The sequence below is a fragment of the Gekko japonicus genome, unplaced genomic scaffold (assembly GCF_001447785.1).
Source record: "Gekko japonicus isolate JY-2015 unplaced genomic scaffold, Gekko_japonicus_V1.1 scaffold45, whole genome shotgun sequence".
Taxonomy (NCBI): Eukaryota; Metazoa; Chordata; class Lepidosauria; order Squamata; family Gekkonidae; genus Gekko; species Gekko japonicus.
Genome location: NW_015177011.1, coordinates 651143 through 666732, shown reverse-complemented (window position 1 = coordinate 666732; position 15590 = coordinate 651143). Strand labels below are relative to the sequence as shown.

The 15590-nt window shown below is 40.0% G+C and overlaps 1 protein-coding gene across 1 annotated transcript in view; it reads right to left on the bottom strand.

Moving 5' to 3' along the window:
* Window positions 1–15590, bottom strand: part of NSL1 (NSL1, MIS12 kinetochore complex component) — a 33713-nt gene that overhangs the window by 11390 nt on the left and 6733 nt on the right. The window contains exons 3-4 of the mRNA XM_015427603.1: window positions 5118–5248; window positions 469–523 (exon numbers count right to left, since the gene is read on the bottom strand). Coding sequence (XP_015283089.1) covers window positions 469–523; window positions 5118–5248 — 186 coding nt within the window. The remainder of the gene's footprint in view (window positions 1–468; window positions 524–5117; window positions 5249–15590) is intronic.

Below are 15590 nucleotides of genomic sequence, written 5' to 3'. Positions count from 1 at the left end.
TTTAATATAAACTACCTTGAGCAGGACTCTGAAGAGTCAGCCTAGAAATATTCTAAATAAACAGCAAGAGCACAGTAGGCTTTAGTGCTGCAATACTAGACTGTCACCATGGTCTCTATGGAGCACTACAATTAAATCCACCAAGACAGGTCATTTCAAACATAATGTTCAGAACAACAAACCTTCCCCCTGTTGCTCACAAATATAAAAGGCGTGTGTTTAAGCAATCTGACAGTCACTGACTATGAAAAACAGTAATTGCGAAAAAAAAATTCTTTTACAGGCATTTGAGGTTGTTCCAGGAAGTCAACCATGTTGTTGTTTTCTACTGCCTTTTCATTTTGTTATTGTAACCTACTGAGCCATTTTGGAAAAGATGCACATATTTTTAATACGTAACTAAAACAATGGTTGCATTTGTAATTAGCATTATGCTATATCGTTTCATCTTTCCTGCCAACTACTTACCTTGAGAAGGTGTTGCTTTTATCTCTTGAGGTTTCACAACAGGTTGATAGAAGCCCTGAATGAATAAAAACACATTAAAACATTATTATTAAGTATTTGGCTTGGCACTTCTATGATGCCCAGAGCAAGGCAACATATACAAAAGAGACAACCAGAGAGTCTGGATGCCCTGAGACTGACTCGAAGAAGTCAGAGTTCTCTATACGCAGGCTTAAACAAACAAAAACTTGTTTTCATCCCATTTATCTAGGATAGATATATATTACCATTACATACAATTCATTTCATTATTACATTCTAATGCAATTAGATGAAAGAGGAAGTTTAAAGAGAGACAACGCCCCCTAATGTGTGGTTTGGGAAGTGGCACTACATTGAAGGTCCCGGTCACCAGTCAGGGAAGGGAAGCATATTAAATGCGGAGCTAAAAGAAGCACGGGAGCGCAATCTTACACTCCCCTGCAGCTCCGTTCTCCCTCCGTCGGCACCCAATCACACTGGGGAGGCAACGGCGTAGTCCCAGTGAGGTAACACAGCAGTCCCGCATTAGTGCACATGCGCGGGTTGCAGGCGGCTGCAGGATGCTACGGGCTGCCGGCGCGTCGGTGATCCCACGCCCGCTGTTGCTGCGGATCTTCCAGTAGGTACTCCATTTTCCCTAGTACCTTTTTGATCTGCATTTTCAGCCGGATGCGATGGGTTAGGGGCGGGTGCGCGACGCTTGCCAGATGTTGGTGTCTGATTGTACCAGTTTGATTCGCCCTTAATCCGTCCCCTCCGTGTACCTAATTCTCCATGTGAACGGGGCCGAACTAGACCAAACATTGAACTAGATATTGCTAGATATAGAGCTGCTACTTGCTGCTCTCTATCTCTGCTCGGCAACATTTGGTATTCCACAATGTGTGATGTGATTTCATTGCACTATTTCCCCAGTCCCTTCTCAGATCACAGGCTGGCAGCAGTGTGGGTGGAGAAACACACAGCACAACCAATAATCTTTTTTTTTTGGGGGGGGGGGGGAAGAGGCCACGTTTGCTGTAGCATTCATATATAAACTGCACTGATTTTGACCAGTTCCCCCTTCAGGATTTGGTAGAGCCCTTCAAAAAAGGTGCTGCTACTCAGAGTTAAGTGCCACCTGGAAACAAGGGAAAACAGAACAGCTCCATGTATCCTGGAATGTTTAGGCAGGATCTTAAAGAGAGGGGTTGCCAGCTGCCCCTGAAATACAAGCTTAATTCATGGAATACATCAGCTGAAGCTTTTCATGGCATGGAGGTAAATAACATCTCATTAAGCCTTTTTTCCTCAAGACGTTTTTCCTCCAAGCAATTGGTAACCCTATTAAAGAGCCAGCCAGCTGTGGTGGATAAAGTGTTGGACTTTAAGCAGGCTGGGGTCTGAGTTCTAATCCAATCATGCATGCCCTAGTAACACCCACATTACACTACTTAAACATGCTCAGTGAGGGGTTGCCCTCAAAGATGATTCAAAGTTTCAACTAGTTCAAAATATAGCAGTTAAATTTCCTAACTGGAACCTGTTGTAATAACACATTCTGTTACATATTCATAGTGCTAATGTTGACCCTTAACACCCTAAAACAGCAGGTCTCAAGCATTTTGAATCTAAACTTATTGTACTTTTTGGGTCTCACTTGCAAAGTAATTCCACTCACCTTTCCCCTTCCCCAACATAATTTGTAGGTATCTCATATCAGTTAACAATGAACAAGTTTGTATTTTATGAGCAACAGGCTGTATTTTCATGGCCATTTTGTTCCTCCTGCAGAGCCCTGCAAGAGCGTCACAATGTCCTTTTGCATCCTGACCCACAGTTTGAGGTCCACTGCCCTAGACAGTCTGGGTCCACAGTATCTAAAGGATCATCTCTTCCCATATCAGCCTGTTCAAGCCCTTGTCCAAGTCCCAAATGGGTTGGTAGCATCCCTACTGTTCCAGGTCTCTAGATGGACTTTCTCTTTTATTGGTATAACATTTTAAAATATTATAGTCTTGCTTTAAAACTGTTGTAAGCTGCATTGGGTACTTCCATCAGGTACTTCCAACAGCTAAATAAATAATCACTGCTCAGCCAGGAAGCTTGTTGGACAGCCTTGAGCAAGCTACCTTCTCTGAGACTCTCCTACCTGAAACATTTGTTGTGACCACGTTTGCTGTAGCATACAGGACCAGCTGTTAACTGGAGGCCTTTGCATCACAGGCAGAACTGCCTCCCTCACAATACACAAGCCCCATCCTAGGGGCTGGGAAGGATAACTGTAGGGACCAGAACACTCAGATTTGAATCGCCTCCATACATTTACATTTACTCCCTTCCTCTGCTGTTCCCTCCTACCTCCACAAAATGAAAACAAATACTATCATCTAAGCAACGTGGAATGGTACAGTATAGCCCAATCTCGTCAGATCCTGGAAGCTAAGCAGTGTCAGTACTTGGATGGGAGACCACAAAGGAAGACTCTGCAGGGGAAGGCAATGGCAAACCACCTCTGCTTAATCACTTGCCTTGAAAACCCTATGGGGTCGCCAAAGTCGGCTGTGGCTTGACCACACTTAACATACAGAGCTTTTTGAATCTCATTAATCTTTATGGGAGCTCTTTACAGCAAGTTAGCATTACTATCCACATAACACAGATGGGTAAGACTGAGACTTAGCAGCTTGCCTAAGACCACATAGCAAGTTAGTTTACTTATTTATTTTTGTTTTATGTACTTCATTTATACCCTGCTTTTCTCCCCAATGGAGACCCAAAGCAGCTTACATCATTTTTCTCTCCAATTTATCCTCATAACTCTGTGAGGTAGTTTAGGCAGTGAGGTAGTTTAGGCAGTGTAAGCTGCAGAGCTCAGTGTTCTGAGGTAAAAAAAAAACCACAGTCACAGCAGACTGCAGAGAGCTAACGACAGTTGAGAAAATCAGGAATGGCCAACTACCTGTGAGGTGCAGCAATACTGCTGGTCCAGCCTCCCCCATGGCTTCAAACACACTCCCCCCATCTCCTACCCCTACAGGCGGCTGTCTGTCAGGTGCAGCAGTGGGTGCAGGCTGCTTAAAGCCATCAGGGAGCCCGCCCCAGCAGTAATGCCTTAGCAATCCTGCAGCCTCCCCAATGGCTTGCAATACCCCTCCCCCTCCTGTCAGGGAGGCTTGCTCAGCAGGATTGTCTTGGCCCAGCCTCCCCAATGCCTTTAAACACAATCCCCCCCCTTATACCAGACAGGTGGATGTTTGTCAGGTGTAGGAACAGGACCAGGGTACTTTAATCCATCAGGGAGGCCGCCCCAGCAGGATCACCTATGACCATCAACAAATCCCAAGACTTAACAGACGACTGCTTCTCACATGGACAGTTTATGTGGCCTGCTCCAAAGTGAGCTCACCATGCAGCCTGGTGATCCTAACACCTGAGGGCAGAACCGCCAATGAGGTCTTTCAGTAGAGAGGAAGAAAAAAACAGAACGTATGTCTCACTTCATTTTTTACACTACAGTCTTCTCCATTGCAATTCCTACAACAAATGTTAAATTTCAAACTTCACATCATCAGTATTATAACTGGATTTATGGAACTTAAATACCATAGTGAAGCACAGGTATCAGGCTGTAATATATATATCAACATAATAACTGAGAAGATACAGTATTTTCTGGACAGAAGAGGGACAGGTGTCATCACACCTATTATTATTTTATTCACAAAATTTACACTCTGCTTTTCTGTCTTTATAAGGGCCAGCAAGGCAGCAAACATATTACATACTAAAAACCATTCGAACCAAACTAAAACAAATCATTAACACAACAAAAACCAAGCTTAAAATATGTACAAACACATAAATAACAAATAAATCATAGGGCAGGAAGAAGGGATCACTGAGAGAATGCCACATGAAACAAGAAAGTCTTCACCAACCAAGGAAAGACTGCAACAGAAGGGGGTATCTCTGGGCTGTGAGTTACAGAGTTTTGGTGCTGCAGCCTAAAAGGCATTGGAAGCTGACTGTAGTATCTGGGTAGGTTCATAAGGGATTAGGCATACCTCAACACCAGCACCTTGAATTGTGCCTGGAAACAGACTGGGAGCCTACTTGTAGCGTTCTGTACCAATTGAAGTTTCTGAACACTTTTTAAAGGTAGCCGTACACAGAGGGCACTGTAGAATCTAACCTAGATGTAACCAGGGCATGTATCACAATGGCCAGATAGTTTCTGCCAAGGAGAGGCTGCAGCTGGCTAACCAGTCAAAGCTGGTAAAAGACACTCCGCAGCTGCCGCCTGCTTATCCAGGATTACTGTTTTCAAGAATCTTTTAAATTCTAGGGTTAAAAATACATTTTCTTGAAAAAGGTGTTAACAGTACACTCAAACTGCTTCATTAATTGTTGGCAAATCCTCCTTCACTAGCACAGAACTAAATTAGAAGAGAAAAATTCAAGTAGTTCACAATGCCTCTATGAAGACACGGAATGAAATTCCCAAATTGTGACACCCAGGAATATTTACTCGTCAAGCTATAAGAATATGATTAAATACTTCATTTCCCTTGAAACAAACATGGATCCCCCCCTTCCAGAGAATTAAGAAATATATAATGTATGGCAATAGATTTACAGATCCTCACCAAAATTTCTTGCTGTGCTTTAATGCCTTTGACAACATGAGCTTGTATTTTTCTGGGACGCTGATTACGCTTGGAAGCCACTTCCACTATTAATTCATCAAGCTGATCTTCAAGGAGTTTGATGTCAGCACCTAATTAACATGAAAAATATGAACACATCATGTGACAAATCAGTACTCTGTGTGAAACTTTGTCAGTGGTATCTCACCCCCCCCCCCAACAAGTAACTCCTCCCTAAATCTCTCCTGCTTAGGAAGCCCTAGGCATCCTTAGGAGCTCTGAGAAATGTATGGATAAAATTTCCAGTAATCTCATTCACACAGTAAGAGACACATTCCTCAAATTTTACTGTCAAACAAACACTACAAATGGAAAAATGCCCAGCTCCCCTGAGGGATGTGTGGATCCATGTGGAGGAGACTGAGATTATGTCCAATTTGAGCATGCTGATCTGAGAAAACCATGAAGTGAGAAGCAGCACTGGCTGCAGGTGAGTTCTGTAATCCTGTATCTACCATTAACAACTTGTGGTGAGAGCACTCTTGACACAGCTTGGAGGATCGGCACCAGTACAAATGGGAAGATAGTCCACCTCACTTGACAAGAAGGCAACAGCTTGAAAAGGGTGCTATCAAGTTAGCACTGGGTGTTTTTTTTTTGCTATAAATGTTCTGTGTATTAAGAAGCTACACAGAGGTACTGCTAATGGCATTGATGGATTTTGAGCACCCTCTACTGGACAAAATCTGTGACATTTAACAAATAAGGTTAACGGAATAGCATTTTTTATCCTAAATACCGTAATAATTAGACCTGAGGATATTTTAAAAAACATTAACTGTATTCAATAAACATTTTGTTCTTTATTTGGAGATAATAATGCAACTTTCGACATTCAACAACTGCACCCAGATTTTACATATGTTTTCTTCAGATGCATACATTTCTACAAGAAGCCATATAAAAATTCTTGGTTGCTGCTTAATGCTGCTTAAGAATCCCAGTTGGCTGGACAGAAACAAACTTCAATTAGTAAAGGTGCTGACCTTTGGACACCACAATTAAGAGCTAGACTGAAATCTTCCACAGGGAGGAGGAAGGGAGGGAGGGAGGGAATGCCTTTCAGTTAACATGGTTTGTGCCCATCACAAAAACTCCAGTTTGTTTAGACGGAGATGGTTTTCTCACAGGAGAGGCTTTTATAGTTTCCCCACTGCTGGTGGGGCTGCAGATAAAACACACCGGAAACAAGGCCTCCACAAGGCAGGTCTTCCTGTCCCGTTCCCCCAGCAGTGTCTCCCCACACACACAGCCACTGGGCTTTTGCCATTTTTAAAGCACTAGAATATCAATACATCATTGCAACAACAGGTACAGCATGGCCCTTGAATTCCCAGCTTTCGTTTTTTTAAAAGCAAGTCTAGCCCTTCTGTTGCAAAGATATGCCTTCTCCCTTGTATTTCCACAAGCTAGAGACTTACTTACCTATTATTACAATGATATATCAATATCTGTGCTGGTTTTTAAAAGAACAGAAAAGCCTCCCAGTGATAGGGGAAGAAATGGCTGTTGTGGGAGACAGGGTCAGGGGGAAATGGCTGCCACCTGGCAGAAAAATCCAATTTTTCCTACCCACACAGCAGCCATTCAGGCTTTACTACAATTTCCCCAAAACCTTAGGACAAGGCAGGTTTGGGAAAGATCAGCATAAAGCTGGGGGAAACCCCAGGAGATGCACCATGATGCTGTGGGAAAGCAGGAAAAAAATGATAAATCCAGGGCTGATAACCTGCACAGAAATGACACGAGAATGACAAAGGTGTTTTGCATACTATGTTGGACATGTGTCATTTCCCATTACTGCTGTAGCTGTCAATCCAGCACATCAGTATATTAAATAAATAAATAAGCAACTATGCTTCTACATGAAAGGGTTTCCAGGTTTCCCTGCCCCAGTCTCCTGGAGGCAGTCAATCCCTTCACTAGGGCCTTTAGAAAAACCCCTGCAACTAAATATCATTATGTTGGTATAACACTGCAACAGTATGTGAAACAGGATCTATGAATCCTCAGGTTCATTACAAAATAAATCTCTATTCCCTTATGAGATTGATTAGGGCTGTACACACATCTTTTACATTTTAAACAAGACAGCTACCATTGTATAAAATATATGCAGAATGTATACACACTCATGAATTGCACTTGAAAAATTATGAATATCATGGCTGAAAAAAGCTTGATTTTCTAAACTCCTTAAACTTTAATTCAGCATATCTCAGTTTTTAAGACAGTCTGGATCCTAAACATTTGAGTTTCAACAATGGAGAATAGATTCAGTTTGGAGAAGCAGATACACAGTTATATCCCACAGGTGGCTAAGAGATGCAACATCAATCATTTTCATTCAAGATAACAGAAAACCTTGTATCTAACTGGTTCATGACTGAGTGCGCAGAAACCTACAAAAACTACTTTCACATAAAAATGGTTCCCAGTGCTCGACTACTTATCCCACAAACAATTCATCTCACCTGAATGGTCCCAATACCACAAATGGATATAACATCAATAGAAATTATAGTAAAAATTTACGGATATCAAGACTAACAGAAATTCTATTCCTTTTATGTCTTCCTTCCTTATTTGTTTAGTTAGTTCTTTTCACTTCTCTTCAAATGTTCGATGCTTCATAGAATTGGTTAACACACGAAGATACGCTGTTGTTTGCTCTAGCAGTAGAGTAGACATAACTTCTCACCAACTACCCAAGTTATGTTAGATATATACACTGAATTTACAAGTTTTGTATTGTCATAGTTAATGTACTGTGATTCATTCAACTTGATACAACTTTGTAAACCAATTTTTTTCTTTAAGATGATATCGTAACAATTTATGAAAATTAATAAAAAATTTAAATATAAAAAATGACTGAGTGCAAGGGTTAAGATGATTAAAGCCAGGATATTTTAAATAATCTTCTCCTTAAGATCAATGCAAATTTAAATAGATTAATATTTGCCCCAGATATGTATTGTTATTGTGGGAATGTCCATATATAGCAGGGGTGGCCAAACTGCGGCTCTTTCACACATATTGTGCGGCTCCCGGCAGGGTGGCTGGGGAAGCGAAGGGGAGGCATGTCGCCCTGATCGGTCTTCCCTTCCCCAGCCAGTGTTTCCCTCCCTGGGTATAACAGGAAAGCTATAATAGGAAAGGGGAGAAGAGAAAGTAAAGCTGTGCAGTAATGTTTCTGCCCACAGAAACACTGGGGCTGGGTCCAAGCGTTATTTTTCAATTCTATAAAAATACAGGGTCAGATGCAAATGACAATTTCTTCAACGCTTACACAAAAGTTCACACAGTGCAACTATGGAGAGAGTCTGTAACAATTCTCATGGTTTCACTTGTGCAAGAGGTTGCACAAACTTTCTTACAACCTCCTGAACAAGCAAAAATACATCTTTGGGTTTAGTTTTACTTCCCTTGCACAGTGTTCTAGTGCAATATGTAAATCATCCCTTGGGAACAGTAAACTTAACCTAGATGAAAAATTAATGGCAAGACGCAAAACTATAACAAACCACAGAAGCCATATTACACACACAATCTACAGAGAATGAGCTAATTTACCAATCAATAATATTGATAATAATTTTCTGATTTATTGATCAATAATACTGATTTTACAGCCTGCTCAGAATCTCATCCCAGGGTTTTGCCAGGCACCAGCTGAGGAGCTTCTCAACTCATTCTCCTCTAAGGAGAAATGGGAGTGTAGCTCACTGTAAATCTGCAGGTATTCCACTGATGTGTCAATGCTTTCAGGCCAACTGAATTTAAAACGAAACTGTTTTGCCTCCTGCTGTTCTGCTTAGGTAGCTATTTTGCCCAGGAAGAAGCCACAGCATCAACTTATGTACATTACAGAATAGGATATCTACCAACTTCCACCAAAAAAGCACCTAATTTTCCTGCATCCTTCAATATTTTCTCATCACAAAATGGAACCAATAACTGTGTAATAGTTTATATTTCAAATAAAAAACTGCTACATGTTGTCCTATAATGTAAGTGCTTTTCCAAAATCAGATTATGGTACTGAAGATACCATTCATGAAAACCTTCACTGGACTACTGAAATTGATATGAATGATCAAGTAACTGCCTTATTCTCTGAGAAGTGTTCAGACATTACTCCCTATACTAGTTACAAAACTATAAAACATCCTCTGCACTGAGCTCAATGGGCCAGCAGATGGCAGATTCAGGACTCAATCAAGGCTGAATTGGCCCTGTTAACTATATTGGGACTAACAGTGCCCTCTTAGGCAGAGTTACACCCTTTTATATGCAGGGGACTTAGGATCAAGGACTTAGAGACCCTAGGCAGCCTTCCTTCCAAATATGTTCCGTGGAATCAAGTAAAGGCATTTATGATTGAGATGTTCACCACAGAATTACAACTGGAAGAGGCCTACTTACTGCAGAGCTTATCTAGAGTAACATTCTACCACAGGGCTGGACACTAGAAGCAAACAACTCTCCAATTGTAAATGCAAATAGATACCACAGTGCTGGAACACAGGATTTTTTCAAGAGCAGTTCCATACTACGAGATCACATCAGGTGTTTTCAAAGTACACTACAGGCACAGGTGAGGGTCCTAGAGGCCAAATAATTCTACTCACCTGTATAGATATTCATGAAAGGTCTATTTTAACTATAACTGTACAAACTTGGAAGCAAAAATCCACTAGGAAGTATGTATCATTTCCTGGTATTCAATGTAGAAGCCATTGTGGTGTAGCAGTTCAAGTGTTGGACTAAGATCTGGGAGAGCCCAGGTTCAAATGAACTTTCTGGCTGACCCTGGGCCAGTGAAACCCTCTCAGCCTAATCTACCCCACAGGATTATTGTGAGGATAAACTAGAGGAGGACAGAACAGCATTGGAAGTTGCTTTAGGTCACTATTGGGGAGAAAAGCAGGGTATCAATAAATAAAATGAAACAATGTAAAAAGAGTATCAAAGTACTGGTCACTAGTATCAAAGCTAGACACTCTCCTAAGCACCTGAAGTAAGACCACAGAAATGTAGTAGTTAATATGAAAGTTGGACCTAGAACTGCACTTTAATGAGACTCTATGAACGTTCTTAAATAATAGTGCCCTAGATGGTGTACGATTGCTAAGGTTATAAAAAAGTACACCAGCACTATATAAAAGAACAAAACTAAACAGCAGATAGAACTAAATTAACCATAAAACCAATATCAATAAAACAGCAAATAAAAAAACAGTGAGGTAAAAATTTCTTAAAAGCTATTTGAAACAAAAGAGACTTTTGTTGGCTCTCACAGACACCCCCCTCCCTCAAATAATAAAGAACAAAAAATGGAGATTAAATAAAGCATTGCTACAAAATGAAGTAATTGTTGAAGATTGCAAAAAGAAATTAAAAGAATTATTTGAAATTAACTTAAAGAAGGGCACTGACCTGAGAATGGTTCGGGATGCAAGTAAAGCCTTCATTAGAGGTTATTTAATACAACATACTGCCCAAATTAAGAGGAAGACGCAAGAGAAAACACAAAATATATTGGATGAGATAAAAAGAATTAAAGAACTCCCCAGGAAATACAAATATCTCTCAACAAATTAAAATCCTAAAGCAACAGTTATCTATGTTAACAATAAGAGAAATGGAAATAAAATTGGATTATGTAAAAAACAAAGACATTTTGAATTTGCAAACAAACCAGAGAAATGTTTGGCTTATAAATTGAAAAAAGAGAAACGAAAATGATATTGAAAATACAAGAGGGAGATAATGTATTAAGGGATGCTGTGGCTATACAAAAACATTTTATCAGTATTATTCTAATTTATATAAGGGATATGATATCCCATTGGAAAAAACAGATGAATATATTAGAAAACAAAAATTACCCAGGATTACAGAACAATGAAGACAGATCATAAATGGACCTATAACAATAAGTGGTGGAAGCTATAAAAAAGATTAAACCAAGAAAGGCCCCTGGACCAGATGGCCTTCCATGTATATTCCATATATCTACTAGAAGAGCTTTGAGGATGAACTTTTACAACCTTTACAAAATACAATGAATTCTATCCTGCAGGGAGGAAAGATGCCAGAGACATGGAAAGAGGCTAATATAACATTAATACCCAAAGATGGACAAGATATGACTTTGACAAGAAATTATAGATCAATATCATTATAGAATAATGATTACAAGTTGTTCACAAAAATATTAGCTGAAAGACTAAGTTCTTTAAGAATTTATTCATGAAGAGCAAAGTGGATTTTTACCTAAAAGACAGTTGAGGGATAATGATAGAACTGTATTAGATATTTTGGAATATTTGGAAAAACACAATGAAAAACAAGCTGCATTGATCATCTTAGATGCAGAGAAGGCATTTGACAATTTGAACTAGACTTTTCTGTTTAAAGTCTTGGATAATATGGATTTTTTTGGGGGGGGGGAATTATAAAATGGGTAAAATCAATTGATACCTCTCAGACAGCACAAATAATTATCAATGGAGATCTGACTAAACCATGTGAAATACAAAGAGGAACAAGACAAGGTTGTCCACTATCACGTCTTTCATTTATTCTTGTTCTTGAAATATTCAATAGAGATATAAGACAAGATGAAAGAATTGGAGGTGAACAGGTTAAAAAAGCTAAGAGCTTTTGCAGATGATTTGGTGTTGATCTTGGAAGATCCTCTAAAGGGAACTGAAACTTTAATGGCCAATTGAAAGAACTGGTGCAGTAGTGGGCTTTAAGGTCAATAAACTGAAGACTAAGATGTTAACAAAAAATATGAAAACACAAGACCAAACAAAACTGATAAAACAGGTTTTAAAATTGAAAAGAAGGTAAAATATTTGGGTATCACCTTGACAAAAATGAACTGTATGTTATTTCAAAATAATTATGTTAAATTAAATTCAAAAAGATTTAAAATGGGACAAAGTTCAATTGTCACTTTCAGGGAGAATATTTGTGATTATGATGAATGTCTTACCTAGAACGTTATTCTTGTTTAGGACAATTCCTGTTTAGGGAATGGAGGTGCCTTTTAAGCAATGGCAGAAACATATATCTAGATTTGTATGTCAAGGGGAAAAAATATAAGATATTATGGGATGCAAAGGAAAGAGGTGGATTGGGTTTACCTAATTTGAAATTATATTTTGCTGCTTGTAGTTTAGTGTGGATGAAGGAATGGGTGTTGCTGAAAATTAGAAGATTATTGGACTTAGAAGGACATGAAGACTTGAGATCTTGGTGGCATGGATACTTGTGCTATGACAAAGCTAAGGTTAATATTAATTAAATTAATTATTGTATGGCATTGTGTCCTGGACAACTGTTTGGCTGCTGAAGCTGTAGCTCTTTTTCGGCACCATTAGGTGGCAAGCTATGCTTATTTTTAGGCTAAGAGTGCTGTGACTTGCCTAAGGTCACCCAGGCTAGCTTCAAGTGAGGAAGTGGGGAATTGACCTCGGTTCTCCAGATTAGAGTCTGCCACTCTTAATCACTACACCAAACTGGCACTCTTTAAGGTTAATATAGAATTTAATAACCACTATGTTAGACATGTCATTTTGAAAATATGGAATAAATATAAACCTAGGATCTGTCTGAAAATACCTTTGTGGCTTTCATCACGAGAAGCCCATTACAGAAGGGAAATGATGTTTGCATAAATGGTCAACATATCATGATATGCTAGAATTCTCACAAGGTGAATATAAAATAAAGATTTGATAACAGAAAGATAGACTTGCCAATGATTTCTTATTTACAAATATTAGAAAGCAAATGGATTGAATTTGACACAGAATTATGTACAAATGATAAACATGATATTGCCAAGATGTATAAACTCTCATTGAAATTTGAGACGGAGGAAGAACAAGTAAAAGAATGTATGATAAAATGGGCTAAAACCTTTGGATATGACATTTGAATGGAACAATGGGAAAATATGTGGTCAAAAGGGTTGGAATTTACATTAAGCTCTAGCCTTAAAGAAAACTTTTTATAAGATGGTGTATCGCTGGTATATGTCTCCGGAGAAATTGGCCAAAATGCATAAAGTTACTTTGAGTCTATGATGGAAATGTGAACAACATGAAGGTACATTTTACCATATGTGGTGGACATGTAAGAAAGCCGAAAAATTCTGGATACAAATACATTCTTTAATACAGAAGATTTTAAAGATTAATATACAACTGGAACCAGAGTCTTTTCTTTTGGGATTAATGGACACTCAGCTGGAAAGAAGTCACTTTATTCTTATATATGACAATGACAACGAGACTATTATATGTGCAAAAGTGGAAGAGTCTGACATTGCCTACAACAGAAGAATGGTGGGTAAAGATGCTGGAATTGCAGAGATGGTTAAACTTACTTCATTGATTAGAGAAAAGACAGTAAGTATGTTCCTTGCTGATTGGAAACCATTTATAGACTTTTTGTATGAAACAGATAAAAATGACTTGATGATTTGTGGTTTTGATGAAGAAAAATTTAGACAACAGAAAAAGAGCATTTTTCTGTAACTATACAGTAAGAGAAAACTTTGTAATCGTACTTAAGAACAGAGGAACATAAAAGAAGTCAATGTTGGATCAGGCCAATAGCCCATCCAGTCCAACCCTCCGTCACACAGTGGCCAAAAATACCAGGTGCCATCAGGAGGTCCACCAGTGGGGCCAGGCAACTAGAAGCCCTCCCGCTGTTGCCCCCCCTCCCAAGCACCAAGAATACAGTGCATCACTTGCCCCAGCCTGAGAGTTCCTATCTATACCTTGTGGCTAATAGCCACTGATGGACCTCTGCTCCATATGTTTATCTAATTCCCTCTTGAAGCTGTCCATGCTTGTAGCTGCCACCACCTCCTGTGGCAGGGAATTCCATGTGTTAATCACTCTTTGGGTGAAGAAGTACTTCCTTTTATCTGTTCTAACCCGACTGCTCAGCAATTTCATTGTATTGTGAGAAAGGGAGAAAAGTACTTCTTTCTCTACCTGCTCTATCCCATATATAATCTTATAAACCTCGATCATGTCACCCCTCAGCTGTCATTCTCCAAGCTAAAGAGAGCAAAGAGTTTTAACCTTTCTCCATAGGAAAAATGTTCCAACCCTTTTATCATTCTAGTTGTCCTTTTCTGCACTTTTTCCAATGCTATAATATCCTTTTTAAGGTGTGGTGACCAGAACTGTACACACTACTCCAAATAAGGTCGCACACACCACCGATTTATACAGAGGTATTACGATACTGGCTGATTTGTTTTAATTCCCTTCCTAATAGTTCCCAGCATAGCATAGATCTTTTTTGTTGCAGTCGCACACTATCTCGACATTTTCAGTGAGTTATCTACTACAACTCCAAGATCGCTCTCTTGGTAAGTCTCCACCAGTTCAGACCCATCAACATATATTTATAGATAGGATTTTTGGCTCCAATGTGCATCACTTTGCACTTGGCCACATTGATCCCCATTTGCCACGTTGACGCCTACTCCACCATCTTCGACAGATCACTCTGGAGTGCCTCACAATCCTCCCTGATTCTCACCACCCTGAACAACTTCGTGTCACTTGCAAATTTAGCCACTTCACTGCTTATATTTTTTGTAGAGAAAATCAAAAGCCTCCTTTATTTTATACTAGCAGTAAAGCCCGTTGTGGAAATAAATACAACGGGATCTAGAAAGAGGCTCTGGGGGAGTGCTCTGGCTTTGGGCAAACAGTGTCATTTTGCTGTGGTGACCTCAGCAGGGTATAATGGCAGAGTCCACTGTTTTCTCCAGAGGAACTGATCTCTGCTCCCTGAAGAGCAGTTGTAATTTTGAGTGATCTATAGCCCTCACCTGGAAATTGGCAACAATTGTTACCCAGGACGAAATGGCTGGTTTGGAGAGTGGGGTCTATGGCATTCTACCCGTCTGATGTCCCACTCCTCCGCAAACCCCACCCTCTCCAGGCTCCACCCCTCAAATCCCCAGGAATTTGCCAGCCTGGAGTTGGCAACCCCATCTCCTTCGCAGCTAACCATCAACCTACCATTATCTGCCCCTTTGACTTCAGCTGACTTCCGCCCTCCCTTCTGCAGAGCAATTGTAATTTTGAGTGGTCTCCAGCCCTCACCTGGAGATTGGCAACAATGGTTCTATGGCATTGTACCTGTCTGAGGTCCCACCCCTCCTCAAACCTCACCCTCTTCAGGCTCCATCCCTCAAATCTCCAGGAATTTCCCATTGGGAGTTGGCAACCCTATCAGGATTGGCCCCAATCTGTTTTCTCCCAAAGGGCAAAGTAGGTGACTGGACCAAACTTAGTTGCCTACCAACAGGCACTGAGGGGAAAGTAGGGTTGCCAGCTCCAAGGAGGGAAATATCTGGAGTTT